Source organism: Crassostrea angulata, chromosome 3, assembly GCF_025612915.1.
Source record: "Crassostrea angulata isolate pt1a10 chromosome 3, ASM2561291v2, whole genome shotgun sequence".
Classification (NCBI taxonomy): domain Eukaryota; kingdom Metazoa; phylum Mollusca; class Bivalvia; order Ostreida; family Ostreidae; genus Magallana; species Magallana angulata.
Genome location: NC_069113.1, coordinates 56,773,312 through 56,797,943, shown reverse-complemented (window position 1 = coordinate 56,797,943; position 24,632 = coordinate 56,773,312). Strand labels below are relative to the sequence as shown.

The window sequence follows — 24,632 nt, the reverse complement described above, 5'->3', positions numbered from 1 at the left end:
ATTTGTATGAAAAACGTCAATCAGCATGCGACCCAGTGGAAGATTGTATTTGCTAACAAGGTCGTTGTATCGACCATAGAACTTACGAAAAGATGACTTCAACCAAGACTGTTGATAGTCCTGTTTTATTAACTTGTTTGTCGGTAGCTTGCCTTGCCTTAGAAACTGTTCATACGCTCAACGCTCATATACAAACACCATTTTCATAAGGACTAGGCGAACAATACGAGGATTATTAAAGTTATTTGTTTGATATTTTATCGTATTTCTTTGATAGCTTAAAGAATAGCAAACTGTTGAAAAAAGTCTTTTTAATGATATTTGATACTGCATGATGTAGCTCTGCCATCGGGTCTGCTGAAATGTAACTTCTGTCTAACTTCATTATTCTCTTGATTACAAAAAATCAGGCACAGTCGTTCAGTCAATTGAAATATAACTTGAAGATCACTTGTTGGCATATAAATGTCATTCTGTCAGCTTTCAAGACCTTTCAGTTGACATTAAGGGTCCTCCACACCCCTTAGCAAAGTTAAAATCAAAGTACTGAAGAACTGGCGGGAGTTGATTTTGTCGATGTTTATTTATTTAAAGATCAATGATATGTTATTTTGCATGACAAGTACATGTATACGTAGTTTCTAATTTGAATTACGCATATTTTTATAATATGAATTTTTGAACTTTTTCGACTAGAATGTCGAGAAACCTCCAAATGAATCATGTTAAATAATATTTAAAGATAAAATTAATTCAATCAAACTATGTATCAGTGGTAGAAATATTTCTCGAAAATTGTATGAATCCAAGCAATATTGAACTATAGTCTCGTTCAAGCAAACGCTCGGCTGACACCGTTAATCTCCGACAAGGGTTTACGGAGATAGCCGAGCGTCGAGTTGAACGAGACTATATTGAACTCTGGCGTAGGAATACATACGACTACCAAAAATATTCAAATTGTTCGTACCATTTAAAATCTGACTATTTTTAAGGTATTTGTAAATAAGATTCCTTGAAAAACAATGCTTTAGCATACATTACATCGAATTCATCAATTATTTTCAAGAATTAAGTCTTGTCAGGAGCAATGATTTGTGCTGAGGTCCAAACACTGTTTCACTTTCGGTTTGTCCGAGTGACTGCATAGGAGAGTTGATTAAAAATCAACTCCCAAAAATAAGTCCAACTGTTCATATCCCATAAAGAATATGAAATTCAAGCTTGCACTTGACTTGACAATGATGGAAAAAGTTCAATTTTGGGATTAAAATCAAATTTTAAAGTATAATTGATTTTCACTTAAACAAAAATTCCTGCTTTATTCGAGCTTGGGGCCTGCTGGTAATTAATAAACTAGTTATACCTTTTGTGCTGCAAAAATAAACACAAACAGTTTCCAAATGAGTTGAAATCGCCATGTTGTGACATATTGTCATAAAAGGTAAAAGTCAAGGAGTGACAAATACCATTACATTGACTGAATTGTAAGCTGTGTAGAGTCAAAAATATCAACAACGAGAAAACAGTAATGTTCTGTTATTCTAAGGAATTATTAAATGACGATGAACAAGTTGATGTTCTATATAGTTTTGGTTTAAACAACTACATCTTAATACACCTCATATTGTTGAGGATATGAAATAACATTTTGATAAAAGTAATAGTAATACTTTTTAACCATGTAAACAGAAAAAGTTCGTTATGACAAAAAAGTAATGTACTCAACATTTTGATAATTTGATTGACAATAATTGTGCATAATTTTTACGAGTTATTTTAAACTTTTTAAGAAAGTCGATGAAGACTTATAAAAAATTTGGATCACATTTTGAAAATATAATTATCTGTTCACATAAAAATTATTCAACATCAGCTGCTCTGTCACCTAGAGGAAATGGGAAAATAGATCTCTCACAATCTGGACACTCCCAACGGATTCTAACGGTACACACCCCAACTCCTCGTCTGTTGCTTGCCGCGATCACCCTGTTAAAGGCCATGTATAACGTGTTAGCACGGTCATCCGGGTCTTGTCCATTGAAAGCAAAAGCACACTTGTGGCAACCCTTCACTTCGAATCCGTTGTCATTGGTGATTCTGGCGTAGTTGTTGGCAGCAAAAATGGTCACTCTTCTGACACCGGGTTTTAAAAGTGTGTTTGCCCATGTTGACTTCTCGGATTTGCAAAAATCAGATTTATATCCATATATGTTAGGATAATAGCCGAAGATTTCCGCATCATGTTTTGTATGACCAGAGTCTCCACCTTTCAAAAAAAGGTTAAATTTTAATCAAAATATCATAATTGTATTTGCATATTAACAATCATTAACAAAAGGAATTTTGTCTTACCCCATCCATTATTACTTTGGCTATCCCCTACATTGAACATGTATCCCTTTCTATCATCTCCCAAGAACATATCGATTCTGAGCATGCGCCTCTTGCACATTGGAAAGGACACACATCCGCCCTGGTGCCAATCATAAAGACATCCTGTGAGGTTTTGGAAGTTGGCCCGCAGAGTCGTCATGTAGCTACATTTGGCCTTCGTTGATTTTTGAGCTTGAAATGTTGGTGACGATACACCTTCTACGCTCCCTGAAAATGTTCCAGTTGCTAGGTTGATGGACATTCCATTCCTTCTTGGACAGCAGGTTCTTTTATAGAAAGGCACTAAAATCGTAAACGTAAAGTGTGTAAGATATTTATCCATGTTTATTGCAATATTTTATTTTACAAATTTCATTAGAGTAGAGTTGCATTAGGATAGTTCTTATCAATTATAAGTCTTTAGTAGAAAAATTAAAAATATATTATCTGTTTTTATGAAGATATATAAATTACGGATATATGGTTTAACTTTGTCCACCGCTGGATTCATAGCACGTTCTTCAAACACTGAAACGGAACGTATTCAATAGTGCATTTCAAGCTCAATCATCTTATAAAAGAAGCTTTCATGACAAAAAAAAAGAAATCATGGAAATATTTGTAAGAATAATATCTTTCTTGTTTATGATACGATTTTTATTTTCTTAGTTCTCTAATGCGATGCGTGGTTACTAGAAACTGGATGATATATCCTTTGAACCCCTTTATTTAAACATATTTATTCAATCTAAATTAAGAAAAAAGATGGAAAATAGCACAAATATAATCTAAAGAACACTATTTGCTTCATATTTATTTTTTTAAAAAAAATAATCCATGAAGACTTAAAACAAATGTTTTAACATTCATTGGTACCTGCTAGCATTTTAAAATACTGATTTGGTTAGAGACGTTATATACGAGGACACTGAATTTTCAAGTGAGAAGATCACATTAGATCAGTTACATATAAAGTTTACTAAAATGAACCTTTTGAGTAAATCAATAAATGTAACTTTTAAAAAAGTTAATATGTGAATAAAATTTGAGAGATAATCTTTGTAACGTCATCATAAAAAATTCAAAACCTACGTCTTTCGTCCTCCATTATTTCTTCCGGAACCGATTCTTGTCCCACACATGCAATTGCGCACATTAATACTCCAAATATAACTTGGACCTTCATACTTGGTCAATCTGCAAAACAGTTAAGAAAAAGTAGGTAGACATTTTGACAGTTGAAAAAAAATTCTATTGCAAAAGTCTTGTAATAAATCTTTCATCAATTCTTAATGGTTTTTATGAAACCATTTTTTAAAATGCAAGTAAGAAGATAAAACCATTACCTCTCAACTCTTAGCAGCAACTTTATAAAGAAATCTCTGTTTCAGAAGATGCCAACTGTTAAAAGATAGATCAGTTTAACAGACGATTCGGGTTTGTTTCAACTCTTTAATTGAGCCCCTGTTTATACTTTTTCTCCCGGATGCTGCCACAAATGTTTGATGCTTCGTATTCACGACCATATGGCCAATGACGCTTTAGAAGGTTTATTTTTTTACGATTTCCTGGTTACACAATAAAATAGAAACATTAGAACTTCCTTTAAAATCAAAGATTTCAATCTTGAAGCTAAAAAGAGTACTTGGAGTTATAATCAACTATTGAATAAAACACCTACACAAAAATCCCCTTAGTCATACAGGTAAGAGAATTTAAAAAACGTATGAAAAATCATATCCAGATCTATATGAATCTCAATTGTACATTTACATTCATTGAAAATATGTATGCTTTTCCGCCTGAGGACGAAACAACATTTGATTTAAGCAAACTAACAATAATTGGAAGAAAACAGCAATGATTCAACTCGGCGTACGAACATTTGTTTTACTATTGCTACATACAAAAGGTAACATAATGACCAGTGATAATGTAAGCAGATTTTAACCATTTAACGTTCCTCATTCATTTCTCTTTAGCTTATAAAAATTAAAAAAAAAACCTATCATTCTCGAAAAATGTACAATTTTCATTTTCTCTTAATCTGAGAAAAGGCCGACCAATGAGTTTAAAATGATTGTAAGGTAGTTTTGAATTAAAGTATTAAGTGAAAACCTGGAACAAGTATAGATTTTAAAGCAAACACAACTGAACTTTATTTATTTTACAACTATTGATAAGCAGGTTCTACAACTAATATTGATATCTCTTGTTGGCACGGATGTTAGCGCGAGGGGGCCTTGATGTTGGAAGTAGCGGGAGTACCCGGATATTAACCCACGTTGTCTAAGCGGGCGACCGCCATACCCTATTACATACAACCACTGTCGCTCAGGGGGATCAAACTCGGGTCGCAGCGGTGACAAGCATGTGCATTGTCCACTGCGCTACTTGGACACTTAAGCACAACGTCAATTACGAAGCAGATTTGCACTACAGGTGAGCGATATATACGCCTTGACAATTTTTAGTAAACATGTTTACAGTCGTTACGATTGGGATAGTGGAATTTTTAATGGGCCAATAAAAGTCTCTCTGAAATTACAACAAAAAATCACGAGGCATAGCCGAAATATTTGAAAGACAAATTTAAACAGATTTGGTAAAAAAAAAAATGACATGGCTTTGGGATAAAGGGGATATTTTTTCGAAAATACTGACGAACTTACGTATGACGTTTCAGATTTGGTCGAGTTAAACAAATAGCCCAAAGACAGTGACGTCTGAAAAGACTGAAAACGCTAAGGACACTTGGAACTTTGAACAATTTCATAGGCCCTTTGAAAAACGGAATTTAGATGGCTAAATCCTATTATATTGCTGAGGAATAAAAAGATTCAAGGAAAAAACAATAACTTATCTTTAAATCCATGTAAACACGACATTTCGATTTGACAAATTTGTCTTTGTCCTCAACTGGATTTATAGAGCGTTAGTCAAAAAATGAAACAAAATGTGTGTATGACAGCAAAGACAATCGTCTTTAGGATTACAAAATAAATAAAAATTATTAACGAAAGTTTGAAGATGAAAATTATTGTTCTTTCTGTAAGCTTTTTATCTATCAAAAGTAGGTATTTAATTACATTAATGAAAAACTCAAAAAGTAAATCCTCATTTATTGTATTTTCTTAAATAATAGTCAAACACAAGCAACACATTAGCAGCAATAATCAAAGGGGTAAACAAATGCAATATCCTTCTCAAAAGTATACCTATATCAATAGATGAAAAAAAGCAAAAAACTGGTATTGCAATGAATTGTATTTCGTATTTCTGTAATCTTTAGGTGTGCTTTGAAAGCACCTTGATTTTTGGCCAGGAGGAAACGTTCGATGTAATCTATATCATTTCATAGTATAATTCTATGATATCCTTTAATGTATCTATTCTCTGTTTTTTGTTTTGTTTTATTGTAATGAATACGAAAATGCGTTTCAAATAAATTCCATTCGACTTGTTTACTTTGATCGCAGCAATTTAAATCAAGTGCATTTCTTTATCCAGTTATTTCCTTTTATTGTTTGATATTGTATCTACTTTCAATCGACCAATGACATTTCAAGAAGTTTATTTTTGATAGATTTCCTGGTTACATATAAGGATTGGTTGTCATAAATCATAACTTCAATAAAGATGAAAATGTTTGATATCCTGTTTTACAAATAATCGATTTAAATGTCTTCTCATCGAAGTAAAAAAATCACAATTTGTTAAATAAGATATAAATGATGAGATGAACATCACAACGTGTTGTTTTTTTATCAGCATTTTATCACTACGCAACACTTGTTACTGAATAAGCAAAGGAACTCAAAATTAATCTAATTTATTTGAATGTCTAAAAAATAGCTACACAAAGTCAAAGCAATAGCAGCCAGAATTAAAGGAGTAAAAAATTGCATTTTCTTTGTCAAAATAACACCCAAATTATTAGATTTTAAAAAACTAATCTAAAAGTGTTTTTCCTGTGTGACATTTTGTATTCTTTATTCTTTGGGTGTGCTTTAAAAGCACTGTGACTTTTTGCTATGTGCAAACGTTTGATGTAATGTGTATCCTTTCATGTCATAATACTACGTTGTACTCTTCTATTGTAAAAAGTAAATTTAATTCGACACATTTTTTTCAGTTTTTTAAAGTCTGGCTCTAGTCAGCACCCTAAAAAGTTTTAAATATCTAGGATTTTGATGCACCAATCTCATATTTTTAAATTGAAGTGCTTCTCTGAATTGTTTTTAAAAATTTCAAATAAATTCAAAAAGTCTTTTCCTGTACCGACTTACAAATTCTAGTGTTTGGTTTAGTATATCTATAACTGTTTTATTTTCTTAATTTGTAAGATTAGTTTTATTCCATTTATCAACATTTTCTATAATTTATTTGAAGTAAATATACACAGCGGTTGATTCAAGCGTAATGTAACACTATGCAACGCACTTTTCATTAGCGCCGTGTTGAATAAAATGATTCATCAAATTTTTAAAAGCCAAATATTTAAGTTGAATTTATTTCGTTGAATAATTCAGAAGATTTTGCTGTTTATAAAAGGATATATACGTGGCATCGCCGCGTCATGAATTTATGTCTTTTCTCTAGAATTAATGTCATGCTTCAAAATTTGAAAAAGCTCCAAAACAACACAATGTGTCGAAACAGATATAACACAGACTTCACCAAACTGAGAAAATGTCACCGTCCGTTTCGGATAACTACGCGATGCAATTGTCTCTATCTCAAGTAGTAAATAGGCCAGACATACGACTTATGATACAATGCATTTTTAAATTTTATCAAATAAATTAGTTAAAAGACATACGCTCTGTAGGAAATATAAAGCTATATTCTTATTTAATCGGCTAGGCCTGTATTATAAAGCTACGTACATGTCTTTTTGAAAAAGCCATCGATAAAACTGAGCTCACAAAATGAGTAACTACTTAATGCCAACAAAATTATACAAAATCTTTTATAAAAGCGTTTTAATAATGAAATTCTACCAGAATGCCAAATGTTCAGAAATGATGTTGCTATTCTGCAGCTACTATCTTTACCTTACCTTGTAATATATCATCCTACGAAGTAAATACAATATTACACTAAACATTTTCACATTTTAACTATGATAGGTTGTTATCTCAATACACGAAGGATTGTCACATTACGCCGATTTTCACGATTTTATCGTATCTTTGACATTACTTTTTAATCAACCCTCTTGTCTTTTCTTTTATGATTAATGAAAACTCTGTAGTTTTAGAGTATTGTTAATTTAGGTTTGTAAATTTCAGTGTAGACCAAACCAGATAGTTTGTGCATTACGATATCTTCATGGGATTGTGAACAAAAATATTTGAACAACGTTTTAATATTTCTGTCGACATATTTTGGCATATCTATCTTATATTTCATAAAAGTCAAGAAAAAAAATGAGCTTCACTTTTTCCTAAAATAAGCTTATTTCATGTCATATCTCGAATTTCTTTTTTATATGAAACATTAAATATATTTCTATTTGAATGCAAAGTTTTGAAAAGATTTTTACTTTGCGTTATGATTTGAATATTTAAACATTTCGTAGAAATCTTAGCATAATTTTGCTTTAGCGTTAATTATGTACTGGCATTTAAACCCACCAGTAAATGAGGTTTTCTATGATTTACTTTTCCTCAAAAATTACTATCATATTTACTACCTTTGATCATACCTATATATTATTGGAGGTCTGTGTTGCTCTGCTTTGGATTTGTATTTCGTTTTATGGTTATTTGAGATGGTTGACAGTTTGTTATTGTCATTTTTTTCATTTACTACATTTGTTCACGGTCATATTGTATAAAAATTAAATTATAGTTCAAACTATAAGTATTTGTTTGATTACTTTAAATAGTCAAATTTAACGCCAAATTTTAGGAATAATTCAATGAAATTTGGTAATGCCATTTCGTTCAACCAATGTTTATATGTTTAAAAAAAAATCATTTTTAATTGATTTAAAAAAATTCAAATTTTATAAAGTTTGAATGTTAAATGATTTAATTACTGTATCAAATACCTGTTTTAGAATATAAAAGTATACTAAATAGAACTGATATTTGTTTATTTTCGGTGTACTATTAGTTCATCATATCATTAACCAGTCTGATATTAACCTTACTATACATGTACATACCGTCAATAATACCTGTTAGGTCATTGCTTTTAATTATATTAAAACAATCGTTCTACTATACACAGTGTCTCTATTTTCATAAAACTGTTCATAAACTTCTTAAACGCTTATTATTAAAAAAAAGCTTTTCTTACTTTCATTAGAAGATCTTAACAATATCTATTTAGGGCATTGTAAAACATGTAATTGATAGCAAAAATAATAGGAAACAGATCAATGATGTCTAATTTAATGATTCTCCTGATACCACATGCTGCAGTTCTCTCATTTATTCTTCTGGATACCTCGTGATAAAGCTCCACCATTCAGTGAACTAACAAGTAACTTAAAATGACTAAATGTATTCATCTGTCATTAAGTCAACTTTCCAGTGCTTTTAGTTGACATTTAGTTGACAGCATGGTAGCATTGCAATGTATGTATGTTATTAACTCCAAATGATTTACAAAATTTATACAAAAATGTTCTGTTATTTGAGTTTGAATTCAACTTGTAACATGGTAATAGAGGTTTAATGTAATTGAACCTCTTCTTAAATCAACCGTTAAGACTTACCTATGAATTTTAGTTCTTACACATCTGTTACAACAAATCATACCTAAACTTAAAAGCTAAGGTATTATACTTTAAACTCAAAAAACAACATAATGGTCATAACAGTTTCGGTCTAAACACAGCTGTATCTTATAACACTTATATTGCTTAAGAAATAGTCATTCAATTAAAACAATACTTTTTAAAAGTATAAAGAGACAAAGATTGTTTTGAAAAAAGTAAGTTATTCAATATTTATATAATTCAATTCAATTCAATTTGAAACATTATTTTTACCTGTAACAATATTATTTTTAATTTGGTTTTATTCTAAAATTGTTTCCAAAAGATGAACATTTGGATGAATTTGGATCACACATGAAAAACAAAACGTCGGCCGGGATAGAAGTTATTCATTACCAGCTGCCTTGACATCTAGAGGAAATGGGAAAATAGATCTCTCACAATCTGGACACTCCCAGCGGATTCTAACGGTACACACCCCGACTCCTCGTCTATTGCTTGCCGCGATCACCCTGTTAAAGGCCATGTATAGAGTGTTAGCACGGTCATCCGGGTCTTGTCCATTGAGAGCAAAAGCACACTTGTGGCAACCCTTCACTTCGAATCCGTTGTCATTGGTGATTCTGGCGTAGTTGTTGGCAGCAAAAATGATCACTCTTCTGACACCGGGTTTTAAAAGAGTGTTTGCCCAGGTTGACTTTTCGGATTTGCAAAAATCAGATTTATATCCACGAATGGTAGGATAATAGCCGAAGATTTCCGCATCATGTTTTGTATGACCAGAGTCTCCACCTTTCAAAAAAAGGTTAAGTTTATAAACAAAATATCATAGTTGTATTTGCATATTAACAATCATTAACAAAAGGAATTTTGTCTTACCCCATCCATTATTACTTTGGCTATCTCCTACATTGAACATGTATCCCTTTCTATCCTCTCCCAAGAACATATCGATTCTGAGCATGCGCCTTTTGCACATTGGAAAGAACACACATCCGTTCTGGTGCCAGTCGTAAAGACATCCCGTGAGGTTTTGGAAGTTGGCCCGCAGGGTCGCCATGTACCTACATTTGGCCTTCGTTGATGTTTGATCCTGAAATGTTGGTGACGATACACCTTCTACGCTCCCTGAAAATGTTCCAGTAGCGAGGTTGATGGACATTCCATTCCTTCTTGGACAGCAGGTTCTTTTATAGAAAGGCACTAAAATCGTAAACGTAAAGTGTGTAAGATATTTATCCATGTTTATTGCAATATTTTATTTTACCGATTTCATTAGAGTAGAGTTGCATTAGGATAGTTCTTATCAATCATAAGTATTTAGTAGAAAAATTAAAAATATATTATCTGTTTTTATAAAGATATATAACTTACGGATATTTGGTGTAACTTTGTCCACCGCTGGATTCATAGCACGTTCTTCGAACCCTGAAACGGAACGTATTCAATAGTGCATTTCAAGCTCAATCATCTTATAAAAGAAGCTTTCGTGACAAAAAAAAAAAGAAATCATGGAAATATTTGTAAGAATAATATTTTTCTTGTTTATGATACGATTTTTATTTTCTTAGTTCTCTAATGCGATGCGTGGTTACTAGACACTGGATAATATATCCTTTGAACCCCTTTATTTAAACTTATATTTATTTAATCTAAATTAAGAAAAAAGATGCAAAATAGCACAAATATAATCTAAAGAACACTATTTGCTTCATATTTATTTTTTTTTAAAAATAATCCATGAAGACTTAAAACAAATGTTTTAACATTCATTGGTACCTGCTAGCATTTTAAAATACTGATTTGGTGAAAGACGTTATATACAAGTACACTCGATTTTCAGGTGAGAAGATCACATTAGATCAGTTGCATATAAAGAGTACTTAAAATGAACCTTTTGAGTAAATCAATAAATGTAACTTTTAAAAAAGTTAATATGTGAATAAAATTTGAGAGATAATCATTGTAACGTCATCATAAAAAATTCAAAACCTACGTCTTTCGTCCTCCATTATTTCTTCCGGAACCGATTCCTGTCCCATACATGCAATTGCGCACATTAATACTCCAAATGTAACTTGGACCTTCATACTTGGTAAATCTGCAAAACGGTTAAGAAAAAGTAGCTAGACATTTTGACAGTTGAAAAAAAAATCTATTGCAAAAGTCTTGTAATAACTCTTTCATCAATTCTTAATGGTTTTTATGAAACCATATTTTAAAATGCAAGTAAGAAGATAAAACCATTACCTCTCAACTCTTAGCAGTAACTTTATAAAGAAATCTCTGTTTCAGAAGATGCCAACTGTTAAAAGATAGATCAGTTTAACAGACGATTCGGGTTTGTTTCAACTCTTTAATCGAGCCCCTGTTTATACTTTTTCTCCCGGATGCTGCCACAAGTGTTTGATGCTTCGTATTCACGACCATATGGCCAATGACGCTTTAGAAGGTTTATTTTTTACGATTTCCTGGTTACACAATAAAATAAAAACATTAGAACTTCCTTTAAAATCAAAGATTTCAATCTTGAAGCTAAAAAGAGTATTTGGAATTATAATCAACTTTTGAATAAAACACCTACACAAAAATCTCGATTTGTTTTAGTCATACAGGTAAGAGAATTTAAAAACGTATGAAAAATCATATCCAGATCTATATGAATCTCAATTGTACATTTACATTCATTGAAAATATATATGCTTTTCCGCCTGAGTACGAAACAACATTTGATTAAAGCAAACTAACAATGTTTGGAAGAAAACAGCAATGATTCAACTCGGCGTACGAACATTTGTTTTACTATTGCTACATACAAAAGGTAACATAATGACCAGTGATAATGTAAGCAGATTTTAACCATTTAACGTTCCTCATTCATTTCTCTTTAGCTTATAAAAATAAAAAAAACCAATCATTCTCAAAAAATGTACAATTCCATTTTCTCTTAATCTGAGAAAAGGCCGACAAATGAGTTTAAAATGATTATAAGGTAGTTTTGAATAAAAGTATTAAGTGAAAACCTGGAACAAGTATATATTTTAAAGCAAACACAACTGAACTTTATTTATTTTACAACTATTGATAAGCAGGTTCTACAACTAATATTGATATCTCTTGTTGGCACGGATGTTAGCGCGAGGGGGCCTTGATGATTGAAGTAGCGGGAGTACCCGGATATTAACCCCACGTTGTCTAAGCGGGCGAACGCCATACCCTATTACATACAACCACTGTCGCTCAGGGGGATCAAACTCGGGTCGCAGCGGTGACAAGCGTGTGCATTGTCCACTGCGCTACTTGGACACTTAAGCACAACGTCAATTACGAAGCAGATTTGCACTACAGGTGAGCGATATATACGCCTTGACAATTCTTAGTAAACGTGTTTACAGTCGTTACGATTGGAATAGTGGAATTTTTGATGGGCCAATAAAAGTCTCTCTGAAATTACAACAAAAAATCACGAGGTATAGCCGAAATATTTGAAAGACAAATTTAAACAGATTTGGTAAAAAAAAAAAATGACATGGGTTTGGGATAAAGGGGATTTTTTTTTTTCGAAATTACTGACGAACTTATGTATGACGTCACAGATTTGGTCGTGTTAAACAAATAGCCCAAAGACAGTGACGTCTGAAAAGACTGAAAACGCTAAGGACACTTGGAACTTTGAACAATTTCATAGGCCCTTTGAAAAACGGAATTTAGATGGCTAAACCCTATTATATTGCTGAGGAATAAAAAGATTCAAGGAAAAAACAATAACTTATCTTTAAATCCATGTAAACACGACATTTCGATTTGACAAATGTGTCTTTGTCCCCAACTGGATTTATAGACATTAGTAAAAAAATGAAACAAAATGTGTGTATGACAGCAAAGACAATCGTCTTTAGGATTACAAAATAAATAAAAATTATTAACGAAAGTTTGAAGATGAAAATTATTGTTCTTTCTGTAAGCTTTTTATCTATCAAAAGTAGGTATTTAATTACATTAATGAAAAACTCAAAAAGGAAATCCTCATTTATTGTATTTTCTTAAATAATATCAAACACAAGCAACACATTAGCAGCAATAATCAAAGGGGTAAACAAATGCAATATCCTTCTCAAAAGTATACCTATATCAATAGATGAAAAAAAAGCACAAAACTGGTATTGCAATGAATTGCATTTAGTATTTCTGTAATCTTTAGGTGTGCTTTGAAAGCACCTTGATTTTTTGCCAGGAGGAAACGTTCGATGTAATCTATATCATTTCATAGTATAATTCTATGATATCCTTTAATGTATCTATTCTCTGTTTTTTGTTTTGTTTTATTGTAATGAATACGAAAATGCGTTTCAAATAAATTCCATTCGACTTGTTTACTTTGATCGCAGCAATTTAAATCAAGTGCATTTCTTTATCCTTTTATTGTTTGATATTGTATCTACTTTCAATCGACCAATGACATTTCAAGAAATTTATTTTTGATAGATTTCCTGGTTACATATAAGGATTGGTTGTCATAAATCATAACTTCAATAAAGATGAAAATGTTTGACATCCTGTTTTACAAATAATCGATATAAATGTCTTCTCATCGAAGTAAAAAATCACAATTTGTTAAATAAGATATAAATGATGAGATGAACATCACAACGTGTTGTTTTCTATCAGCATTTTATCACTACGCAACACTTGTTACTGAATAAGCAAAGGAACTCAAAAGTTATTTTAATTTATTTGAATGTCTAAAAAATAGCTACACAAAGTCAAAGCAATAGCAGCCAGAATTAAAGGAGTAAAAAATTGCATTTTCTTTGTCAAAATAACACCCAAATTATTAGATTTTAAAAAACTAATCTAAAAGTGTTTTTCCTGTGTGACATTTTGTATTCTTTATTCTTTGGGTGTGCTTTAAAAGCACTGTGACTTTTTGCTATGTGCAAACGTTTGATGTAATGTGTATCCTTTCATGTCATAATACTACGTTGTACTCCTCTATTGTAAAAAGTAAATTTAATTCGACACATTTTTTCAGTTTTTTTAAAGTCTGGCTCTAGTCAGCACCCTAAAAAGTTTTAAATATCTAGGATTTTGATGCACCAATCTCATATTTTTAAATTGAAGTGCTTCTCTGAATTGTTTTTAAAAATTTCAAATAAATTCAAAAAGTCTTTTCCTGTACCGACTTATAAATTCTAGTGTTTGGTTTAGTATATCTATAACTGTTTTATTTTCTTAATTTGTAAGATTAGTTTTATTCCATTTATCAACATTTCCTATTATTTATTTGAAGTAAATATACACAACGGTTGATTCAAGCGTAATGTAACACTATGCAACGCACTTTTCATTAGCGCCGTGTTGAATAAAATGATTCATCAAATTTTTAAAAGCCAAATATTTAAGTTGAATTTATTTCGTTGAATAATTCAGAAGATTTTGCTGTTTATAAAAGGATATATACGTGGCATCGCCGCGTCATGAATTGATGTCTTTTCTCTAGAATTAATGTCATGCTTCAAAATTTGAAAAAGCTCCAAAACAACACAACGTTTCAAAACAGATATAACACAGACTTCACCAAACTGAGAAAATGTCACCGTCCGTTTCGGATAACTACGCGATGCTTTTTGTCTCTATCTCGAGTAGTCAATAGGCCGGCCATACGACTAATGATACAATGCATTTTTAAATTTTATCAAATAAATTAGTTAAAAGACATACGCTCTGTAGGAAATATAAAGCTATATTCTTATTTAATCGGCTAGGCCTGTATTATAAAGCTACGTACATGTCTTTTTGAAAAGCCATCGATAAAACTGAGCTCACAAAATGAGTAACTACTTAATGCCAACAAAATTATACAAAATCTTTTATAAAAGCGTTTTAATAATGAAATTCTACCAGAATGCCAAATGTTCAGAAATGATGTCGCTATTCTGCAGCTACCATCTTTACCTTACCTTGTAATATATCATCCTACGAAGTAAATTCAATATTACACTAAACATTTTCTCATTTTAACTATGATAGGTTGTTATCTCAATACACGAAGGATTGTCACATTACACCGATTTTCACGATTTTATCTTTGACATTACTTTTTAATCAACCCTCTTGTCTTTTCTTTTATGATTAATGAAAAAAATATTACCCGGAAATCAAAACATTGTGTTATTTAGTAATTTCCCCTTATTTTTTTTGACGTACTAAAGTTAAAAAAAAAGCCTGACTAATTTGCTTATTTTCTCTAACTAAGTTTATCTTGAAAAGGTCTGTTCCTCTGTTTTTCAGGGTAAATATTTTGGGTCACCTCAAGTATCAAAATTCTGCTGCATATATTTATTCTACTCGTATGTTTTTATTTTACAATGTCAAATATACTATTTTGAATAAATATGTTAAAGAAAATTGAATATTTACAGAGTTTAATAAGGGACTATATTATGTGGCGGAAGATTGACAAGAAGAAAATGAACATTTTCAGACGTCGATAGTTTTAGAGTATTGTTAATTTAGGTTTGTAAATTTCAGTGTAGACCAAACCAGATAGTTTGTGCATTACGATATCTTCATGGGATTGTGAACAAAAATATTTGAACAACGTTTTAATATTTCTGTCGACATATTTTGGCATATCTATCTTATATTTCATAAAAGTCAAGAAAACAAATGAGCTTCACTTTTTCCTAAAATAAGCTTATTTCATGTCATATCTCGAATTTCTTTTTTATATGAAACATTAAATATATGTCTATTTGAATGCAGTTTTGAAAAGATTTTTACTTTGCGTTATGATTTGAATATTTCAACATTTCGTAGAAATCTTAGCATAATTTTGCTCTAGCGTTAATTATGTACTGGCATTTAAACCCACCAGTAAATGAGGTTTTCTATGATTTACTTTTCCTCAAAAATTACTATTATATTCTCTACCTTTGATCCTACCTATATATTATTGGAGGTCTGTGTTGCTCTGCTTTGGATTTGTATTTCGTTTTATGGTTATTTGAGATGGTTGACAGTTTGTTATTGTCATTTTTTTTCATTTACTACATTTGTTCACGGTCATACTGTATAAAAATTAAATTATAGTTCAAACTATAAGTATTTGTTTGATTACTTTAAATAGTCAAATTTAACGCCAAATTTAGGAATAATTCAATAAAATTTGGTAATGCCATTTCGTTCAACCAATGTTTATATGTTTAAAAAAAATCATTTTTAATTGATTTAAAAAAAATCAAATTTTATAAAGTTTGAATGTTAAATGATTTAATTACTGTATCAAATACCTGTGTTAGAATATATACGTATACTAAATAGAACTGATATTTGTTTATTTTCGGTGTACTATCAGTTCATCATATCATTAACCAGTCTGATATTAACCTTACTATACATGTACATACCGTCAATAATACCTGTTAGGTCATTACTTTTAATTATATTAAAACAATCGTTCTACTATACACATTGTCTCTATTTTTATAAAACTGTTCATAAATTTCTTAAACGCTTATTATTAAAAAAAATAAGCTTTTCTTACTTTCATTAGAAGATCTTAACAATATCTATTTAGGGCATTGTAAAACATGTAATTGATAGCAAAAATAATAGGAAACAGATCAATGATGTCTAATTTAATGGTTCTCCTGATACCACATGCTGCAGTTCTCTCATTTATTCTTCTGGATACCTCATGATAAAGCTCCGCCATTCAGTTAACTAACAAGTAACTTAAAATGAATAAAAGGTATTCATCTGTCACTAAGTCAACTTTCCAGAGCTTTTAGTTGACATTAAGTTGACAGCATGGTAGCATTGCAATGTGTGTATGTTATTAACTCCAAATGATTTACAAAATTTATACAAAAATGTTCTGTTATTTGAGTTTGAATTCAACTTGTAACATGGTAATAGAGGTTTAATGTAATTGAACCTCTTCTTAAATCAACCGTTAATACTTACCTATGAATTTTAGTTCTTACACATGTGTTACAACAAATCATACCTAAACTTAAAGGCTAAGGTATTATATTTTAAACACACAAAAACAACATAATGGTCATAACAGTTTCGGTCTAAACACAGCTGTATCTTATAACACTTATATTGCTTAAGAAATAGTCATTCAATTAAAACAATACTTTTTAAAAGTGAAAACAGACAAAGTTTGTTTTGAAAAAGATAATTTATTCAATATTTATATAATTCAATTCAATTTAATTTTGAAACATTATTTTTACCTGTAACAATTTTTTTTTTTTAATTTGGTTTAATTCTAAAATTGTTTCCAAAAGATGAACATTTGGATGAATTTGAATCACACATTAAAAACAAATAGTCGGCCAGGATAGAAGTTATTCATTACCAGCTGCCTTGACATCTAGAGGAAATGGGAAAATAGATCTCTCACAATCTGGACACTCCCAACGGATTCTAACGGTACACACCCCAACTCCTCGTCTATTGCTTGCCGCGATCACCCTGTTAAAGGCCATGTATAGCGTGTTAGCACGGTCATCCGGGTCTTGTCCATTGAGAGCAAATGCACATTTGTGGCAACCCTTCACTTCGAATCCGTTGTCATTGGTAATTCTGGCGTAGTTGTTGGCAGCAAAAATGGTCACTCTTCTGACACCGGGTTTTAAAAGTGTGTTTGCCCAGGTTGACTTCTCGGATTTGCAAAAATCAGATTTATATCCACGAATGGTAGGATAATAGCCGAAGATTTCCGCATCATGTTTTGTATGACCAGAGTCTCCACCTTTCAAAAAAAGGTAAGGTTTAAATCAAAATAGCATAGTTGTATTTGCATATTAACAATCATTAACACAAGAAAAGTGTCTTACCCCATCCATTATTACTTTGGCTATCTCCCACATTGAACATGTATCCCTTTCTATCATCTCCCAAGAACATATCGATTCTGAGCATGCGCCTTTTGCACATTGGAAAGGACACACATCCGCCCTGGTGCCAGTCATAAAGACATCGTGTGAGGTTTTGAAAGTTGGCCCGCAGAGTCGCCATGTACCTACATTTGGCCTTCGTTGATGTTTGATCCTGAAATGTCGGCGATGATACACCTTCTACGCTGCCTGAAAATGTTCCAGTAGCGAGGTTGATGGACATTCCATTCCTTCTTGGACAGCAGGATCTTTTATAGAAAGGCACTGAAAAGGTAAACGTAAAGTGTATAGCTTATTTATGCATGTTTTTAAAGCAATATTTTATTTCATTTTTATTTAGATTTGAGTTTAAGAAGGAACGACTTCGTAATGTATAACCATAACATTTATTTAAAGAGAAATTGATAAATATCATGTTCTATGAAACTATATAACTTACAAATGTTTGGTTTAACTTTGTCCACAGCTGAGTCTTTAGATCGTTCGTCAAACACTAAAACATTATGTATGGTATGGATGAAAATAGTACTTTTAAAGCTCAAGTAATAAAACAATTTCCTTTTGCAGATACAGAGTTGACGAAAAATTATTTTGCATAAGCACATTGGGATTTAACGCGAAAAGATCACATGGGATCAGTTTTATTTAAAGAAGACTTCAGATGTAATTGTTTCCTCCACAGTATATTTTCAATTAAAAAGCTCAAAATGGTTATGTTTTAGACGTTTCATGCGTGAATAAGAACTGAGATATAATCTTTGTTAAGTTATAATGAATATACGACAATTCAAAACCTACGTCTTTCGTCCTCCATTATATCTTCAGGAACCGATTCCTGTCCCAAACATGCAATTACGCACATTAATGCTCCAAATACAATTTGGATCTTCATCCTTGGTCAGTCTGCAAAAAGGTTAAAAATCAAATTAAGCTACACATATGGGCATTAAAAAATACCTATTGTAGATGCCTGTTAAACATTCTTTTAGTTATTAATTCTAACTACTATTAAAATAAATTAAATAATGCAAATAAAAAGAGAGAAACATTACCTTATAACTTTTAACAGCAACTGCGAAAAAATTAATCTGCTTCAGCAAATATCAACTGAGAAAATATAAATCAGCTTCAACAGATGATTTTGGTTTGCTTCAACTATTCAATCGTTCACCTTTTATACTTTTACTCCAGGATCTTGCCGTCACGGCTTGATATCATATTGGCCAATGACGCTTTAGAAGGTTTGTTTTTTTAAAAGATTTTCCTGGTTACACAATATCATTTAAACAATCTTTAGAATTTCATTTAATATCAAAGATTTCAATATTGTTGCTAAAACAACAATTGCTTATCAACAATTGAAAAGAAACACCTTAACAAAAAATCCCGATTTGTCTTTGTAAACAAATGAATAAAACGCATAAAACGAAAACTATATGATATGTTGCCATTTAATGTGAGGAAAATAATCAAAATTGCGGTATTAAAAAAGTGTTCAATGGAAAAAGCATTTATATTTATAGTAAACCAGCATAAATAAGTACAACAAACTTTAAAAAAATGTACCTAAAAGTTGATTGCTATCACTTTTATGACTCGGGGGCGAAACAACATTGAATTTAACTACCCTGTTGATCAAAGGATGATACCAACAATAGTTGACCTCGGCACAAAGCACAATTGTCTTATCATTGATACATACAAAAATAACATAATGAAAAGTGATAAGGTAGACAGATGACCTTTCTTATCTATTTCTCTTTCTTTAATGTAATGAAATAATAAAAAAACAATCATTCGTCAAAAAACTGTATAATTCTATTCTTTGAAATCAAACATTCAAATATATTCTTTGAGGAAAACAACAAAGAGTTTAAAATGGCTACAAAGTTACTTTTTTATAGCAGTTTTTATTAGAAATCTAAAAAAAAATCTTTTCATGTCTACTTTAAACATTTTTGTTATATTGTAATAAATACGAAAATGTCTTTCAATTATATTAAATTTTGTCCGACGTACTTCGTTTTATTTTTATGGCAGCAATTTAAATCTCGAATGTTTCTTCAGCAAGGATTTCCCTATTTTTATTTGATATTGTATCTACCTTCAATCGACCAATGAAATTTCAAGAAGGGTATATTTGATAAATTTCCTAATTACATACATGGATAGGTTGCAACCAACCATTATTTTTAAAAAGATGAGAGCGTTCAATATCCTTTTATACGAATTATCGATTTAAGTGTTTTTGGTAAGACGCAAAAATCACAATTTGTCAACTACGATAAATTTTGTGAGCTACGCATTATGAAATGGAGTTTTTATCAGCATTTTATCAGTCAAAACTAGCTATTTATTTAAATAAAGAAAGTCACCAGTAGATCTACATTTATAATAAAGTCTAAAAGTAGGCAAAGTATTAGCAGCCAAAATTAAAAAGGATTAAAAAATTGCAACATCCCCGCAAAAGTACACCCAAATTGTTAACTGAAAAACCCTCCAAAACCATTTATGCATATAAACTGAATATATGTTTTTCCTTTGTGCCATTTTGTATGTTTGTCCTCTTTTGGTGTGCTTTGAAAGCACCATGATTCTTTGCTAGAATCAAACTCTCGATGTAATTTATACCCTTTTTGCCGTAAGAGGATATTTTACTTTTATATTGTAATGAAACGTAAATGTGTTTTAAAAAAAATTGGATGGACATACTTCCATCCATGTATTTTTGGAAACTACGAATCTAGTCGGAATCTAGTCGGTTACCTATGGTATTACTTAACCTAAAAACAAAAAATCATTATTGTGACAATCATTCAAAAATATCTTTGTGAAACTGTTACATATCATAATAAGAAAATTCATCGTTTAAATCTATAGATTGATAGCATTTAGTTAATATATTTGATATAAAAAAATAAACTATCCATACTATTTCTAGAGCAGTTGTCAACTGTGTAATTTGGGGAAGTATCTCCACTTAGCTTTTAAAATTCATGATAATTAAGAAAAATTCTTTGGGTTTTTTTACCCGTTAATAAAAATTATTTATAGGTACATTGTCAATGTACTTTACAAATGTCCATGTATCATACTATTATATAAGTAAATTATATAGGGAAATAGTTTTAAAAAGACAGGTAGGGAAAATTACATCATTTTGTGTGTCCAAAACATTGATAATTGTCTAACACAAAAGGTACAACAATTGCTTCAGCAACAACAATCCGGAAAAATTTTAAAAAAATAATAATAAAAAGCCTCTACAGTAGAGCTTTTGACATTTTTTGGTCATTTTCATATCGTCCAAATAAAAAAAATAAGGCCTTCATTTTAAAATATTAGTCTTTCTATTCTCTATTTTCACTTCATGTTTTCCTATGTCCAAATTGAATCATGTTTAACAAATCAAACTGAGGTGTCCGATCCACAATAGCCCCAGATTCAATTAATCTGGAAGCATAACAGAAATGTAATATATATGTTTAATACGCAGTATACTTAGACATGACTTTCATGTTCAGCATCACTATGTAAGAGCGGAATGTGTTTTAATAATGATATTTTCCTGTTTTTAATCAATAAAAATCGATTCTAAAAAATGATATCGGGTATAAAATTTGATTTCAGAAAAATTTCTCTTCCTAATTATGATATACACTTTTTCCACCAAACTATTTATTCATTTTGATGCTACATGTATCTATTTTTTTATTTTCAGAAATTTGCTTGACCCTTTTGTCCTGAAAACCTGTACAATCTTTATTAATTAGTTATTGCTTAAGTAAATTTCTTTTGGTAAATCCTTTCTCTACTCTAAAATGCCTCGAATTAATAGCAGAGTATTTAATACATGATAGATTAAAGGTTAGAAAATTAGGTCCTAATATGGATCAAATACCTTAACTCAAACAAACAAAATATTCAAAAGTATTTATTTCATACGAATAATTATAAATGATTTTCACATAGCGGTCTCTTTACAAAAAATAATGTGAAAAAATTTAAACTAACCACGACTTATACATGAAATAAATGAAATGTAATAACCGAAAGATTCTTTCAGTTTCATCAAATTTGAATATCTTGTTTTTGCATAAAGGTCAGATCAAAGTCATTACCACTTCCTCAAATAAAAAAAAAAATAAAAATATATGTACTTGTCTCCAGTTATGTAGACACCTGTTTGAGATATGACGTTTCTATTATTCAATGAAACGATAAAAATAGAATGTATGTCAGCTTATACTACTAATTTGGAATAAATATTTAAACTTAAATTGATATTGCCTATCCCGCATGTCCTCTAATTTTCTTAAATTTTGAAGATGTTTCGATTATTATTTTTTTCTTTCAATATTAAAATATTTCTGATTTTTACATATTATAAAGACTTAATGTGAAGACACAAATTGACTCCCTTTTTCACAGCTATTGCTGAATTGGAGATCGAGCTGATAAGACGCGTGACCTCAATATGCATATCTGAATAATCTGAGATCTAAAACCTTCTGTGCAACGAATAACCGACTCACTCTACCATTCACTGTATCTTTCAACCAAAGGGATTTTTAACTTGCTCTTACCTTAAAATCTGAAGTAAATAAATTTTGCTAATTTTTTTTAAAAGTTGGAGAACCCTGTATTAAAACATATATAATTATAAGCTTAGATACCCCATTCCTGTGACCTAAACTATTAAGATAAGGAGTAAGAATTTTGAGCTGTTAAATTAACTTTTAATTGACCTATGTGCTTTATGCTGGAAAAAATGTCAGATATTGGATTTTCAAAAGATAAAAGTCATCAGAAATATGGAATCATTAGAGAGATTGAGATTTAAAACGTGCATGGGTACGCGTGCGTGTGTTAAAGCTACATGTACACGTACACGTTTTTGTAATTTATCAGTTGAGATTTATTAACTTGTAGGATATAAATGTGTACGTAGATCGACGCAGTTTTGTGACATGAATTTATTTAGTTAATTCCAAATAAATGGTAAATTTCTTATCAATTTTCATGCAAATGAAGTTTAAAAATCTATATATTCCGGTACATGTGAGCAAATATGTTTGTAAATTTCTTGAGGTCCACAAAATCAAGGGTCTACCATTTCTTAATACTAATATCTCAAACTTTTTTTAATTTCATTTTTGAGCTTGATATTTGGTTAGGTTTGTTTTCTTTTTTATTTATGCAACAATATTAGTTTATGTGAAACATTCTTTGCATTCATCATCTGTCTGAGTAGAATACCACGCCATTTTATTTCATATATGGATTATAATTTGTGACTGAAATTGAATTAAAAGAACTACCAATTTTCATAATCAGTTAAGAATAACAATGGTTTTTAACATAGTATTCAGGTTTAAAAATGTATTGATCTCAGACTCCTTGAAATTTATCCAAATGGAATTTGATCTTTCTTTTCAGCGTTTATGAAGATCATCTTTGTTTTGTTACTACTTCTGAGTCGTGTATAATTTTTTATTCTCGGTTGATCAAACCTTTAAAAACCCAAAACGAACTGTTATGCACACAAATGACTTCTTATAAACTGACATTAGAATCAGATGGGCAATGACTGAATTTTTACAAATAGTACACAAAAATGATTTATATAATAAAATATAATAAAAGAATAATTTATATAATAAAATCAAAGTTAAATTTTTTAATGAAAAAATATTTATATCAATGTTTTTGATCTGAAGGATTACATGTATCAATAAGCATTTCCAAACAATTCCTAACTTTTTGAATATTGATAATCTTAGCATGTTGTTGGCTGTCTGGCTGACAGAATAATAATCTATTATTTTCCATCACAACATTTTCATACACTAAGCTATTCAATAAAATATGTTCTTTTTTGTATAAATTCACTGTAATCTGATAGTGCTTTAAATTTATTTCAAAATCATCATTTGCAACAAAAATACACTATCCTAGGTTAATAAATCCTTGTCTGTTTGCTCTGATTCCTACGAAGCCGATTGCTGACTAAATCGTCTCTGACGAATAACACACAGGGATTAAAGATCGGCTACAGCTGGGATTTTCAACTTAATTGAGCTTTATGTTTCTATGTTATTTAAAGCAAAGACAACTGCACTTAGTTTTTTGATGTTAAGCATAGTGAAAACAAAACAGGTATAGAAATGAACGCATGTCATTTATTAACGTAAATGACGAAAAATAAATATATACACCATCAAGGGGGAGCTGTGTGTTCTTATTTGTTGCTCATCAAATGGGAAAATTGTTATGATCTGGTTTATTTCTATCAAAGAAGAATTGATTTTGTGTCACCTGTCCTTTAATGTAAGTTCAATTATATTTATGGACCGTCTAAAAATATCAACAAAATAAAAACCTTTGGATTTATTTATTAAAATGTAAATTTAAAGACTAAGTACTAAATAACCCAAATAACAAAACAACACAAATCTTAAAATGATATGATAGAATACAATAATTTCTGAATTATAATCTTTAACCAAAAAATTGGAAACCAGTGCTGTACAGAAAATCATTTTAGAAATTTAAGATTTATGCATTGTATAATTATAATTAATTGTTTATTCAAAAAAATGAAATCTGAT

General features: G+C 30.5%; 3 protein-coding genes across 3 annotated transcripts; all 3 read right to left on the bottom strand.

The window, feature by feature from the left end:
• Nucleotides 1-1,637: 1,637 nt before the first annotated feature.
• On the bottom strand, nt 1,638-3,803 carry LOC128178779 (uncharacterized). Its single transcript, XM_052846105.1, has 5 exons — nt 3,723-3,803; nt 3,469-3,573; nt 2,851-2,904; nt 2,356-2,679; nt 1,638-2,269 (listed from the first exon to the last, which is right to left on the bottom strand). Exons 2-5 carry the CDS (start codon nt 3,560-3,562, stop codon nt 1,863-1,865), a joined length of 879 nt encoding a protein of 292 aa, XP_052702065.1. The 5' UTR covers nt 3,563-3,573; nt 3,723-3,803; the 3' UTR covers nt 1,638-1,862.
• A 5,584-nt stretch (nt 3,804-9,387) lies between these two features.
• Nucleotides 9,388-11,446, bottom strand: LOC128178725 (uncharacterized). Its single transcript, XM_052846024.1, has 5 exons — nt 11,360-11,446; nt 11,106-11,210; nt 10,484-10,537; nt 9,989-10,312; nt 9,388-9,901 (listed from the first exon to the last, which is right to left on the bottom strand). Exons 2-5 carry the CDS (start codon nt 11,197-11,199, stop codon nt 9,495-9,497), a joined length of 879 nt encoding a protein of 292 aa, XP_052701984.1. The 5' UTR covers nt 11,200-11,210; nt 11,360-11,446; the 3' UTR covers nt 9,388-9,494.
• A 5,928-nt stretch (nt 11,447-17,374) lies between these two features.
• Nucleotides 17,375-19,177, bottom strand: LOC128178892 (uncharacterized). Its single transcript, XM_052846283.1, has 5 exons — nt 19,074-19,177; nt 18,820-18,924; nt 18,461-18,514; nt 17,962-18,285; nt 17,375-17,876 (listed from the first exon to the last, which is right to left on the bottom strand). The coding sequence occupies exons 2-5, from the start codon at nt 18,911-18,913 to the stop codon at nt 17,470-17,472; spliced, it is 879 nt and encodes a 292-aa protein (XP_052702243.1). The 5' UTR covers nt 18,914-18,924; nt 19,074-19,177; the 3' UTR covers nt 17,375-17,469.
• Nucleotides 19,178-24,632: the final 5,455 nt, after the last annotated feature.

Bases quoted from the DNA above. Each gene is read 5' to 3' on its own strand.
- LOC128178892 (XM_052846283.1), bottom strand. From the start codon at position 18,913: ATGAAGATCCAAATTGTATTTGGAGCATTAATGTGCGTAATTGCATGT. The intron at 18,515-18,819 runs GTAGGTTTTGAA...ATAATGTTTTAG, and splicing joins TATAATGGAGGACGAAAGAC to TGTTTGACGAACGATCTAAA. The intron at 18,286-18,460 runs GTAAGTTATATA...TTACCTTTTCAG, and splicing joins CAAAGTTAAACCAAACATTT to TGCCTTTCTATAAAAGATCC.
- LOC128178725 (XM_052846024.1), bottom strand. From the start codon at position 11,199: ATGAAGGTCCAAGTTACATTTGGAGTATTAATGTGCGCAATTGCATGT. The intron at 10,313-10,483 runs GTAAGTTATATA...TTACGATTTTAG, and splicing joins CAAAGTTACACCAAATATCC to TGCCTTTCTATAAAAGAACC. The intron at 9,902-9,988 runs GTAAGACAAAAT...TTTTTTTGAAAG, and splicing joins CCAAAGTAATAATGGATGGG to GTGGAGACTCTGGTCATACA.
- LOC128178779 (XM_052846105.1), bottom strand. From the start codon at position 3,562: ATGAAGGTCCAAGTTATATTTGGAGTATTAATGTGCGCAATTGCATGT. The intron at 2,680-2,850 runs GTAATTTATATA...TTACGATTTTAG, and splicing joins CAAAGTTAAACCATATATCC to TGCCTTTCTATAAAAGAACC. The intron at 2,270-2,355 runs GTAAGACAAAAT...TTTTTTTGAAAG, and splicing joins CCAAAGTAATAATGGATGGG to GTGGAGACTCTGGTCATACA.